General features: G+C 40.6%; 1 protein-coding gene across 4 annotated transcripts in view; it reads right to left on the reverse strand.

Moving 5' to 3' along the window:
* Positions 1–4,599: 4,599 nt before the first annotated feature.
* Positions 4,600–12,356, reverse strand: part of pde4ba (phosphodiesterase 4B, cAMP-specific a) — a 140,496-nt gene continuing 132,739 nt past the window's right edge. For all 4 annotated transcript variants that reach the window (XM_061778640.1, XM_061778641.1, XM_061778642.1 and 1 more), the window contains 7 exons: positions 10,707–10,990; positions 10,442–10,606; positions 9,626–9,725; positions 9,365–9,519; positions 9,143–9,265; positions 8,623–8,805; positions 4,600–8,530 (listed from right to left, as the gene is read on the reverse strand). In XM_061778640.1, the coding sequence (XP_061634624.1) occupies positions 8,090–8,530; positions 8,623–8,805; positions 9,143–9,265; positions 9,365–9,519; positions 9,626–9,725; positions 10,442–10,606; positions 10,707–10,990 (1,451 nt within the window). In that variant the 3' untranslated portion in view covers positions 4,600–8,089. The remainder of the gene's footprint in view (positions 8,531–8,622; positions 8,806–9,142; positions 9,266–9,364; positions 9,520–9,625; positions 9,726–10,441; positions 10,607–10,706; positions 10,991–12,356) is intronic.

The raw sequence follows: 12,356 nt of genomic DNA on the forward strand, positions 1-12,356 counted from the left end.
GCTACAAGGAGACTGTGCTTGGATAACCTGGCTGAGATGACAGAATGGTGCCAGGTGAGCTCAGAGGGATTTGCACGATGAAGATTTTGCATTACATGACATCTATACCACACCTTCGACCATCTTCTAGGTTTTTCTTCCACTTACAACACCCTCGAGTGCTTCTAATATAGGTTATGTGTGAGTGTACATGCACAATATTACGCACCAGTTGGGCCTCCCAGTGACGCATTTAATTCTGTACCCATAATTCATGAAGCATCTTAAAATAGACGTGGATTTTTAGGATCTGCAGTCGACGACACTTCCTAGTGCTTCACAGTGTGGCTGCATACATGGAGTTAGGTCAAGAAGCAGGTGCTAAGGTATGATGAGAAAAGCAAAGCTGTTCATTTTAATTTCTATTTTTTAACAATTATAAAAAAAATGATATAAATAAATGTCATATGGCAATGTTTGTTACTCCCGAATAAAAAATGGAAGACGAAAAGACGTCTTTATGTGCCCTGTGATCGAATGGCAAGCAGTCCAGAGTGTCCTCTGCCCAAAGTCAGCTGAGATAGGCTCCGCCTACCCTTTGACCTTGAACAAGGTACTGTAAGTAGTAGCAAATAATGAGTTACAGTATCTATCCACCAGTAAACTAAAAGTGTGAACTGTATGATGTATGAAGTTGATGACTTCTGCAAGCCTCGCTATGCCTCCATAATGTGTCATTAACGAGAAGATAGTTGTATTTCATGTTTGTTTTGTTGGCCACTCTTTATCTCCACCACTGGTGCTAATGGATGGACGTGATGGGTCAAACACAAAACTCAGGTGCTGTTCCATGTGAATCATCACATTGAAGGACACCTGCTCAGTTTCAGTTTGAAGAGTTTGCAAACCCACACATATTGCAAAACAATACAGCACAAAACACAATTGGTGTGTTACATGCTACTCATGCAAACTTGGTAATTGTTACCTCTGTAAACGACTGTATATGACTAGAAGCCCACGAAAAAAGGAATTTCTTTGAGGAAAGGTTGACATTTTCGATTGAATTGTGCTTTTACGGTGGAAATGTTTTCTACAGTTGATGTGTTAAAAGGAGCAAAAAATGCCTCCATGCTGTACAAATGTTGCAAATGACAAAGGGGATGTTATCCCACAGGGAAATGTCTGGAGAATGTGTCTGGGTATTCAACTTTGGCACAGTTGCTATGGCAACCTGACAGCAAGGACTTGGCCGTCCCTGTCAATGTGTGAGAGAGGTCCTGCTCAAATTCAGCATTACTGGTCACCTGTGATATACAGTATTAGAAATGCTTTTCCCTGGATTTCTTCCATGGTAATCAGAACAGTGCTGTTGCTAAAATGTTAATAATTAAAAAAAAAAAAAAAAAAAAAAAACTTGCGTTAAAGAAAAATTTACTTTTTGAGAAAATAAACCTTTGTGGTTGTTTTTGGGCAGCACGGTGCACAACTGTTTAGCACATCTGCCTCACAGTTCTGAGGACCCGGGTTCTATAACACAAAATTATTATTCCCAAGTTAACCATGACCTCAGATACAGAACAATGGTGGGAAGTTTTTAACTTGCAGTCCCTGCAGACGTCACTTTTTATTTTTTAAGAGAGACCGGGGAGGCTCCCTGTGTCATTTTTCTCATCTGCCTTTATCCTTCATCTAACTGTCTTTCATCATATGGACGCAAGTGGTATCATCCAATAAAATTCGCTTTTTACAGGCTCTATCAGAGGCCAGATGAGTTGACCCGTATTATGGAAAATTCAAGCGAGAGAGCTATGGAAATTGAGAATGAGGGGAGAACAAGGAGGGGAAAATACATTATCGACCTGATTGTATAATTCTCCGATGATTCGGAGTGAAATTGGAGTGCGTACAAGGGCAGGCCATATCGGAGCTCTTAACATGGGTCACAACGAAATTAGATATGAAGGGTAATGACTTGATTTTTCACCCATGTCATGTAGGGCTTTTAGAGCCGTGCTGGTCTATTCCTAAACGAAAAATAGAGGTTGAATGTCAGCATAAACCAGTAAGTAGCCTCTGCTTCAATGTAATGCTATCAACTTAAAGACATTAAGTCAGAAATTACCGTATTTTCACGACCACAAGGCGCACTTAAAAGTCTTAAATTTTCTCCAAAATGGACGGTGCGCCTTATAATGCGGGACGCCTTATGTGTGCACCGAGTTCCAACATCTATAAATGTTGTTGTGTGATGAGCGCTCCGCTTGACTTTATTTATTTATTTTTTTTCTTTTTTTTTTTTAGCATTTTCTGCCGACACGCTGCTTACACAGAGGAAAAGCGGACGTGGCTGAGGACAGGGGAAGGGTGCGTGAAGGCGGACGCTAAATCCACGCCCCCAGTAGGGATATAGCGCCGGGGTGTTTTTTTTTTTGTTTTTGTTTTTTGTTATTAACCGCTTGACTGACTGGGAGCATTTCCGGGGTGTGCATTGTGCAAAACAACATCGGTTTGGCTAAGGACCCCCGAAAATGGCACCTACGAAGAGACACGCTTACGAAGCACAGTTTGAACTGCAAGCTATTAGTAACGCGGAGGAACATGGGAATCGAGCAGCCGCGAGAGAATTCAAGATCAACAAATTCATGGTTCGCAAGTGGAGGAAGGAGGAAAACGAGCTTCGCCAAGTCAAGAAGACGAAGCTGAGTTTCCGCAGAAAAAAAAAGAAAAACAAAAGGCGGAAACAAGGCGAGGTGGCCGGAGTTGGAAGACCAACTTGAGCAATGGATTAATGAGCAAAGAACAGCCGGGAGACTCGACTAAGGAACTCCAACTGCTGGACATCGGTGTAAACAGGGTGTTCAGAGTGAAGTTGTGAGCGTCGTGGAAGCGATGGATGACAGATGGCGAACACAGTTTTACGAAGACTAGGAGGCAGCGCCGGGCGAGTTACGCCACATTTTGTGAACGGATTGTGGATGCTTGGGCTAAGGTTTCTGCTTGGTAAAAACCGGCATCATTTCTGAGGAGCCGCACGGCAACAAGACTGACTCCGACGAGTACGAGAGGGAACCTGGCGTGTTTGATTGAGAACTTGCCCAGCTGTTCATTTCAGATACAGAACATGAGGACTTTGACGGATTTGTGGATGAGGATTGATCAAAAAATACCGTGAGTACATTGTTAAATATTTCAATAAAGTACAACCGAACTCAGTTTTGCTCCCGCTGCCTTTGTTTTAGCGTGCATGCATGCTACCGTATGTTTTAAGCTAGCGTACGTTTTACCATGCCTGCGCCCAATAATACGGTGCGCCATATTTATGTGTCAAATACAGAAATAGACCCCATAACTGAGACTGCGCCTTTTAATACGGTGCACCCTAGGGTCGTGAAAATACGGCAAGTCATTTTGAAAAAAAAAAAAGGTTGATGATTTGATTTATTCAAGTTTTTAAAAAAAAATTAATTTAATTCTAAGCATCTAACTTTGTGTGAACAGTTTAGGGGAGAACACCCTTTTCTGTTCTGGTGTGACTGTCCAATTGCACAAAGAAAGGCATGCTTTCAGTCTGGAGTGGAAGAACTTCAGAGCCCTGACCTTAACCCCATCAAACACCTTTGGGACGAACAAGAACAGAGATTTTGAGCTAGGCCCTCTCACCTAAGGCCTGGTACACACAAAGATTATTCCACTCTTAAAATAATTGTTATCTGCTACAGACTCCACACATAAAGTTAAAAAAATTGGCCATTTAACCGTTTGGTCGTCATGTGTGTCGTGTGCGCCGAGAATCTCAACACAGCAAACCACACACAAAGTTTCTGTTCCACCGCCAATTTAGAAATCTCGTGTGAACACAGGTGATCTTAAAAAAAAGAAAAAAAAAAGAAGAAACACTTCCGGATACGCACCGATGTTTGCCGAAGGTTGCCAGCGCGCAGAGCCTTGTAAAATGGCAATGTTTTAAAAAAACGACTTGTTTTGGAAAATACTTCGTGCCGTTGGGGGAACCTACTTTTCTACAAAAAATGACATTGCGTGAGATGTGTTTGTTTTCATTTACGTTCATTTCCATGTTCGTCAGTCTTGGACGCTTCTTTGATTGGCTACATTTTGTGTCATGTGACGTCACCATTCTCAGCGTCATGACTCGGGAGATGTCAGCGTTCTCCACACACATGAAGAGTTTTGGTCGTAAATATTGTTCATGTTCATCATTTAAGATTGTCGGCTCTAATCGTGTTTCGGACCCTAAAATCGAGACAAATCCACTTTTAACACACATCAGACCTAAGGACAATCTTATAGGATAATGTTATTAATGTAACGTTAAAACTTAAGATTGTCTGGCGTTTGTCGTGCTTCATCGGGAAGGGATGAAAACGGCACAAAAACAGGGCGAATTGTCTGTATGTGTGTACCAGGCCTAACCTTGGTGACCTAGGATGACCTCACAGTTGCTCTTATGGCTGAATGGACAAACGTTACAACCTCTTGTCGAAAGTCTTCTCAAAAGAGTGTAAGCTGTAGCTGCACTTTAGTGTTATACAGTACAAGGTGCAGATATAAACCCAAATCTAGATGATCAGGAGAAAGAAAAAAACAACAACAAGCAGATGAAATACAGTCATGCTTTACTTTAATCGCTTCTTGGAAAAAGTATGTCCGATTTATTTTTTTTTAAACACAATATACAATATAATGCCATACATTGTGTGAAACATTTATTAACCCACCTGCAACAACCGGTGGACCTAAATGTAATATTGACAATAACAAAAATCACCTTTCATGCAGATAGTGCTAAATCAGGCTAACCATTTGGACATCTAGGACCAAAAAGCGTGAACATAGATAAACAATGTTAATACTGAACAAAATTGTTTTTAAAAACTGCTAACAGGTTTGGTCAGGAACAGTTTACACAGTAGCACAGTTACATGAGAGCATTTTGTTTTTAACGCAGATCAATTGAGTCCCGCGCGTGTTGTAGCATGCCACCTATACTGTTGCAGTGACATCTACTTTTACATGATGTGCAATAAGTGTAAAAGGAGATCATTTGTCGTTTTGTGTTTCTCAAACGTGTATCTTATAAATTAGCACTTGCCATTTAAATATGTGAATTAGAAGCTTCAGGTTTAACAAGCTGCTGAGATAAAATAAGCAATTTGTTTATTTTGATACAAAGCAATGATTAGGTGTCTGTGCTGCTTACCTATGCATGTATCCTATTTCCAAGCAGATGGCGTTTAACATGTCCTCTATGTCACATCTGGCTCACCAAACTGCTGTCAGATGACAACCTTGTACCTTCAAAGGTAATGGTCCTGATTTGTATACATTTAATAAAAATGAGTGAAAATGAAATGAGGAAGCAAATAAGAGTTCTGAAAAATAAAAATACAATTATTCTTTAAAAGAAATAAAGAGGGACATGTGTGAAATGCCATCAGAGTTAAAGCAACAATACTATTTTCAAGTTTCATTTTTGGTTTAAAATGAATTCAGTTATTAAAAATGATTTTAAAAAAAAATAATAATAATAATCATTTGAATGCAGCATTACATTAAGGGAAAACTTTGGTAACTTGGTAATTTTGATGTTACAAGGTTCTCATATGACAACATTCCTTTAGCTCCTGCTCTGCTGGGCACTCAAAACAATGTGCAGATATATACACAATGTTAAATTGTGTTGTGTGTAAATATAATTATATAACAATATATAAAACAAAACAAGACTCGAATCCAGAGTCTTCTACACATTAGACACCACCACTTCCAGGTAATGCAAGTGCATATAAATTAGAAAATTGATTTTACACTGAACCAGTATTTCTTATTTACATGCTTAACATATAGAATATACACTGTTATAAACAGCAAAAAGACCAACTTGAGCTTCTAGCAACAAACAGTTATAGACAAAGGTGAGGCGTGATGGGGAGAGGTATAAGGCCAATGGCAAAGTCAACATATCTAATCACACTGAAACATACACGCATACACGCAGACATACTGTATACAAAACCTGCCATACTGCAAATGCATACAACACACACATGATTGCCAGTTAACTATCCTGGAGTGATTTTTGACAAAGTATCATTTTTAGTACATCAGTAAACCAATATGCATACAATGAAGGTGTGATCATTAACCAGACAAACAAACTTTGCTGCGGAAGCCAGAGGAAATGTGAAGTCGACAAACCCTTTTCAAACAATTATTCTCAAAAGTCCGGAAAATGTTCCAGCTTGCTGTCGAAATAGAGCACCTAATTTTCCCTAAAGTATTACCTTCAATTATATGTGTGTCAATTTGTACAATCCAAACTGCCCTGGAAACCTGATGCGGCAAAGGGAGTTTTTTTGGTGTGTTTTTTTTTCTCCCTCCCCACTGACGTCATTGGGAGGAAGCAGCGCTTGAGGGATTTTCATCACAGAAAAGAAATAGCCGGCCTGATTGTTTCGGGTCGTGTCCATGGAGCCGAGAGGGTTTGTCAACCATGGGAACAGTGGCGCTGATGAGGCTCTGAGCGCGCCTTTCACACTGGCAGCTGGAAAAGCACCTTGTGGTCATGTGGTCTGCAGGGCCTGATTGCATAGGGGCAGAAGGGCTTTGCATCAGATGGGTCTGGGATCAGGAGTAGTTCTAACTAACAGGATTATTAAGACTGCAGCATACCTGCCAGTTAAAAATAGAATCACTGCTGATGTGCATTTTGTCCTTGTCGGACACCATCTTTGATTTGACGATTAAAGAAGTGTACTCTCAAGAGCAGACCTCCACAAAGGCAAATAAAATGGGGTTTGTATTGTTATGTCAAATTGGTCTGTCAGCAATATGCAATGGATTCGACCCATCAGCTCATGACCCATGAGATTTGCCCTCCGGTAAGTTAGGTGAAATTGGCCCTGTAGGTTCCTTTCATGGAGTTGAACAAATTGGTGGCAAAAATATAAACTCCTCGGCAGAGGTACTTATTATTAGTTGTTTGGATTATTATTATTTTTTTTAATTTTTATTATGTGGTAGGTCTGGTTTATTATGTTTGAAATAATCACATTTTAATGTCACTCTCATATAGAAAGATGACGTAAAATGCAAAACAAAAAGTAAATCACTTACTCCATCTAGCAGGAATACATGACCCCACTGTGCATTTTGCATGAAACTTTCAGTTTTGGTCTGATGAGTTAGGAAGCCCACAATGTTTTCGTACTATTTTAAGACAACAGATATTTCATTGACAAGTATGTAGATGTATTAAAATATGTATAGGGGTTTAACCCATACAACGTGAATGTAACAATGTCATCATAAAACACAAACCACTAATGTAGCCGTGTGTAAATTCCATTAAACAATGTTGTGCTCAGACTAGGAAAGAATTCTGACAAAATGTGCGCCTTTATGTTTCCCTACTAAGACGATTTTATCTAAGGGTTGTTTGTCGACATTATATTTCTCTATTGCCTGATACATGGAAGACTGTTCTCTTTTTAACATACAAAAATGATTTTACTCTCTCAGATAAGAAAAAACATTTCACAGACATACTGTACTAGAGTGTTCAATAAATAATAATAAAAAAAAAAAAAAAAACTATATAAAGACATTAGTAAAAAAGGCACACAAAAGTTCTTTGACAAATGGTACAGGAAAAAGTAAACACTTTCTCTTGCTATACAAACGTGTCTCCATCAGTAGATCTTATTGTATGCTACTTCTATTTCATATCTGTAAAAAAGTCTTAAGTTACAAAATTTCTCTCAGTAGTGTCAATGTTCATTTACTGCCAGCCCAGAAAAGAAACATTTCCCAAACTGGCCTACATTCTTCAATTTCCACCGTCCTTCTTGCGTGACCATCAAGACTAAAATGTTTGCAGTAATTATTTCCTGAGAACTCTGGAGCCGCTTCACTGAAACTGTCTGTCCGTGTCTGGCTTCAAACACCCAAGTGCAAGACGGCCCCATGCGGGCCAAAACTAAGCCTTTGCTTCTGCGGGCTTCTTAAAAAGCACAGCTGCACGAGGATCTCCCTCTTTTTCCAAAACGCTTTCAAATCAGCACTTGAGCCTGCTGATGGAAGCCCCTCCCTATGTGTCTGTGGGTGACGCCTCGTGCGTCACGATCTCTATTGTCGACGTGGGCTCCAACACGTCACCCTCGTCGTGCTCCTGATAGTCCAGAGGAGGAGAACGAGAATCTCCTAGGCCGTCCTCCTCCTCACCGATTGCCTCCTCATCTTCTTCCTCCTCCTCCTCCTCCTCCACTTCATCTTTCTCTATTCCATCCAAGTCCTCCTCCTCCAGGGTCAGTTCAAACTGAAACTTCTCGCCACCTCCCTGCCCTCCAGTGCCTCCCCCATGTCCATGAGTACCCTGGTCATAGAAGGGTGGGGAGGGGCTCTGGGGAATCATGCTCTGGTACCAGTTCCTGTTGTCTTCCAGTGTGTCCAGAATATCCTGTGCATCAGGATGGACCAGATCGGCCCAAGTTTCCCACAGGGGGTGGACGATGTAGTCAATGAAACCCACCTAGAAGATGCGAAGATATGCAGGTTAGGCGTACCTGTTTGTTTTCAAATGCAACTATTATATTGCATGCATTTTCTTCTTTTCCCCCCCACCTGGCTCTTTTCCACCGAAGCTGTGTGTTTATCGCACATGGGACTGATCTCCATCCCTCGTTCCCTCTCCCGGTCTCCCTGGTGGAAGAATTCCTCCATTATCCGGTCAGTCCACTGGCGATACAGCTCGAGGGACTTTGTCGGGTTACTCAGGTCAGCGCAGTGCACCATGTTTCGCAGCACCTTGAGAAAAAAAATGTCATTGCAGTTTGATAATTAAAACATAATTCTATATTTTATCATAAAAAATAAACCGAAGACAACTAAATCGTGCTACAATAGTCAGTTTGGATTATTGGAGGACAGACAGTCTAACTGTATCAGAGTGAGATGAGCTGTAACCAAAGAGTAATAATGTAAAGACTCGTAAGGAGGGAGCACCTAAAGTTGAAAAGAAGATGGATCCTTTGAGAAAGGGCGTGACAGTGCCAGCAAAGGTCAGCCAGTTAGGAGGCTGGCTAATGGCCACTGGCTCTTTATTGGAATCAGGTGAAGGTCTTACAGTATGTTCAGTCTTTACCTGTATTCTGTCTGTGTAATTGTCCAGCAGCAGGACTCCAGAGCTCGTCACCTTCTTGGTTTCCACCATGGTCTTCAGATCGGCCAACAGACTCATGTGTTTGGACATGTCAGTGGCTAAAACCTGGGCAACAGAAGAAATGACATAGTTATTGATTTACATAAAGCATATCAGACGTTGTGTGGAAAAACAAAATAAAATAAATGGGTCAAAGTGTCATACCATGTCAATAACCATCTTGCGAAGGGACTGTCGCTGCTTCTTTGTGAGGTTCTGGAAGATGTCACAGCCGTCTTCTTGCAGGAGTTTGAATCCTACAGCCAAGTGATGATTCTCCAGCACAGACTCATCGTTGTACATCAGCGCCAGCTCAGAGTCTGGACACAGGTGAAAAAAAAATTATGAGTCGCTCTCACCACTACTGCTCCAAAATTTTCAAAGACACAGTCTATCACGTCCCTACTAACAATTTACAAGACGTACTTGTATTGATGAGGAATTGGTTCGATACTCCAGGATGGTCAACATCATGGATGGCAGTGGCAAAGATGGCAGCGAGGATCTCAAGATCAGTGAAGACAGCCTGTAAAAAAACAAAAGCCAAGCACAAACATAAAAAAAAGAGACTAAAACATCCGAAAACATGACATGAGATAGGAAAAAAAGGCTCCTTGTTCATAATTAGTATCGAAACTATTTCTGTTCTAAAAAATAGATGATGGGATAACTAATGACTTGAGCAGATGAAAAACAGATCAAGGACGGGGCAGCTTGACGTCACTTCAATGGGCGTTCTCATTTCAGGCCGAAGAGGAGGCTGATGAGAACGCGCATCTGGAAATCTGACAAGGGAAGGACTCATGTTGGACCAAAGAGAGGACCTTCTCTGTTATGGTTTGGGAGCAGGATGAACAAAAAGTGGTGATCAAGGAAAAGGGCACAAGAAAGCTCTTCTGTTATTGGAGCTAAATTGAACTTGGATCTGGTACAGAAAAAAATCCTGTAAAAAGAAGTATAAAGAAAAGCTGACTATATCATAACAACAATGATTCTAATTTCTAAGGGTACATATATATATTTTTTTCAATCAAATTAAACTTCGAGAGGTATTTTCTCACTCATTTCATAGGGGGCCAATTTTTTAGGGCCATGGTAGATGCCTGTGCTGAGTGCTCTGAGGGCTTGCTACTGCTCATTAGTACCTACCAGAGTGGTTGGAAAATAAAACAGCAACAAATTATGTTGTAGAGTTTCCTATATGAAAAAACTGGCCATCTTTTGGCTGGTGTTATGACTTACATCAAGGGCTGGAGTAGAGAGGAGGATGTGCGTGGACTGGGCTACGTCAGCTGCATGCAGGCTGTTATGGTAGGCCACATCTGAGTGGTAGTGATCTTCCAGTGTCATCATATAGGCCACAAATGTGTCCACTGGGATCTTAAATGTTTTTAATAGATCTCGCTCCTGAGAAACACAAGATTGTAATACATATAATTAGAGATGAGACACACGAGGACATTCAAGAAAAGAGAAAGCACACAGAGAGAAACGGGAAGCTTCCTACCTGAAAGATGGCGTACATGATGCAGGTGAGAGGTCGGCTGTTTGAGTACTCGGAAACTGTGAAGATATTCAGGCCCCACTTGTTCAGGTCCTCCAGCTCCTTGGACAGCAACTCCTCCTTATCCGTTTTGACACCGAAACGTGAGATGCTGCTGCTCGAAAGCGAAGATCCATGGGAGATCTTTTTGACGCCGCTGATCTGTGTCATCAGCTGCTGCTTCTGCTGCTTCTTCTTCTCCCGTGTCTTAGGTGTCGGTGATGGTATCTCCACCTCATTCTGTTTGTCTGCGGAAAGGCCAAAAAAAAAAAAAGATAATCTAATTAGAAATGAAAAAGAATTGTCTATTAAGTTGAGGAGAAGTCAATGAAGCGGCCATTGAAGCTTACACAGTAGACCTTTGTTTTCATAGACATGCAAGCTAAGAATCAAGCTACACCTGCAACACATCAGCCGATCCCAATGCATGAGAACTTTTATTTATTGTCTGTGCATTCATTTGCTGAACCTCTGTCCAATGTTGTCCACCTGCTGTCTCCCTCAATTTCTACTATTCATTTGTCTCTCTCTCATTTCCCCCTCACCACACCACATCACACTAGACTAGTCTGTCTAGGAGCTGGTGGTCATCTTCTGACCAGCTACTGACCGCTTTTATTCAAGCTTGTAAAATGCTCAATATTATAGGCAGATCTGCAAATATGTTTGCTGTGCAACACATATACTTGATCCCCACAATCAAACGTGCAACTAGAATCTCAAAATATTGTACACTATTGTGAACCAATTTGTCTCCTGCTGATTGAAGGGGTAGAAATTAAATATTGTTAAAATAAATTAAATTAAAGCAATCAGTCTGAGATGCAGTTAACCCAGAGTTTAAAATTGTTTTAAGGTTAGGTTGTGCAAGTGATAGTGATTGTAAGGGGATTATGAAGCCTCGGTTGTCCTTGGTAATGTGCTTTCAATGTGTGTGTATAAGGTAGGGCTGTCACTATCAAATGTTTTTATAACCAACTCTCCTATTAGTTATTGGTCGAATCATTGAAAAATAATTGCCCCGCCCCCCCACTTATTTATTTATTTTTTTCAAGCTACTAGCATGCATTTTATGAAGGATGGATTTCAATTATTAAACTGCATATGTTGGTACTGAGTGTATGGTATAAATTTGGTGTAACATAATTTGAGACAGCAAAATGCTAAATGGTTAACAATCACGATTACCATTTTAGGTCAAAAAACACTAACTAACATTCAGCTCACTCATAAATCATGTTATATGTGCATTACATATCTAACAGTGTCTTAAAAATGACTTACAGACGCTCACTCCTCTGTCATTTTTGATAAAGTTTATCAGTGGCCCAACACTGCGTCCGTCTGCAGTAAATGTCCGTGTGACCTTTGCTTCTGGCGGCAAAAACATAGTTCTGGGCGGATCTTTATTTATTTATTTATTTTCAAATTTTTTTTTAGTCCCGGTGGAGCTTCGAGGCAGAAATTTTGCGTCAACCTATTTTTGAAGTCAACTTAGCAGAGTTATTCGATTTTCTTCTCAGCCCTAGTAGAACGGTATTTATCTAAGTTACTTTTTTTTTTTTGTTTAAATCATGGTCTCCCAAACACGAGTAAAGAAGCAAAGCACCCATG

The sequence above is a fragment of the Phyllopteryx taeniolatus genome, chromosome 7, assembly GCF_024500385.1.
Source record: "Phyllopteryx taeniolatus isolate TA_2022b chromosome 7, UOR_Ptae_1.2, whole genome shotgun sequence".
In the NCBI taxonomy this organism is placed as follows: Eukaryota; Metazoa; Chordata; class Actinopteri; order Syngnathiformes; family Syngnathidae; genus Phyllopteryx; species Phyllopteryx taeniolatus.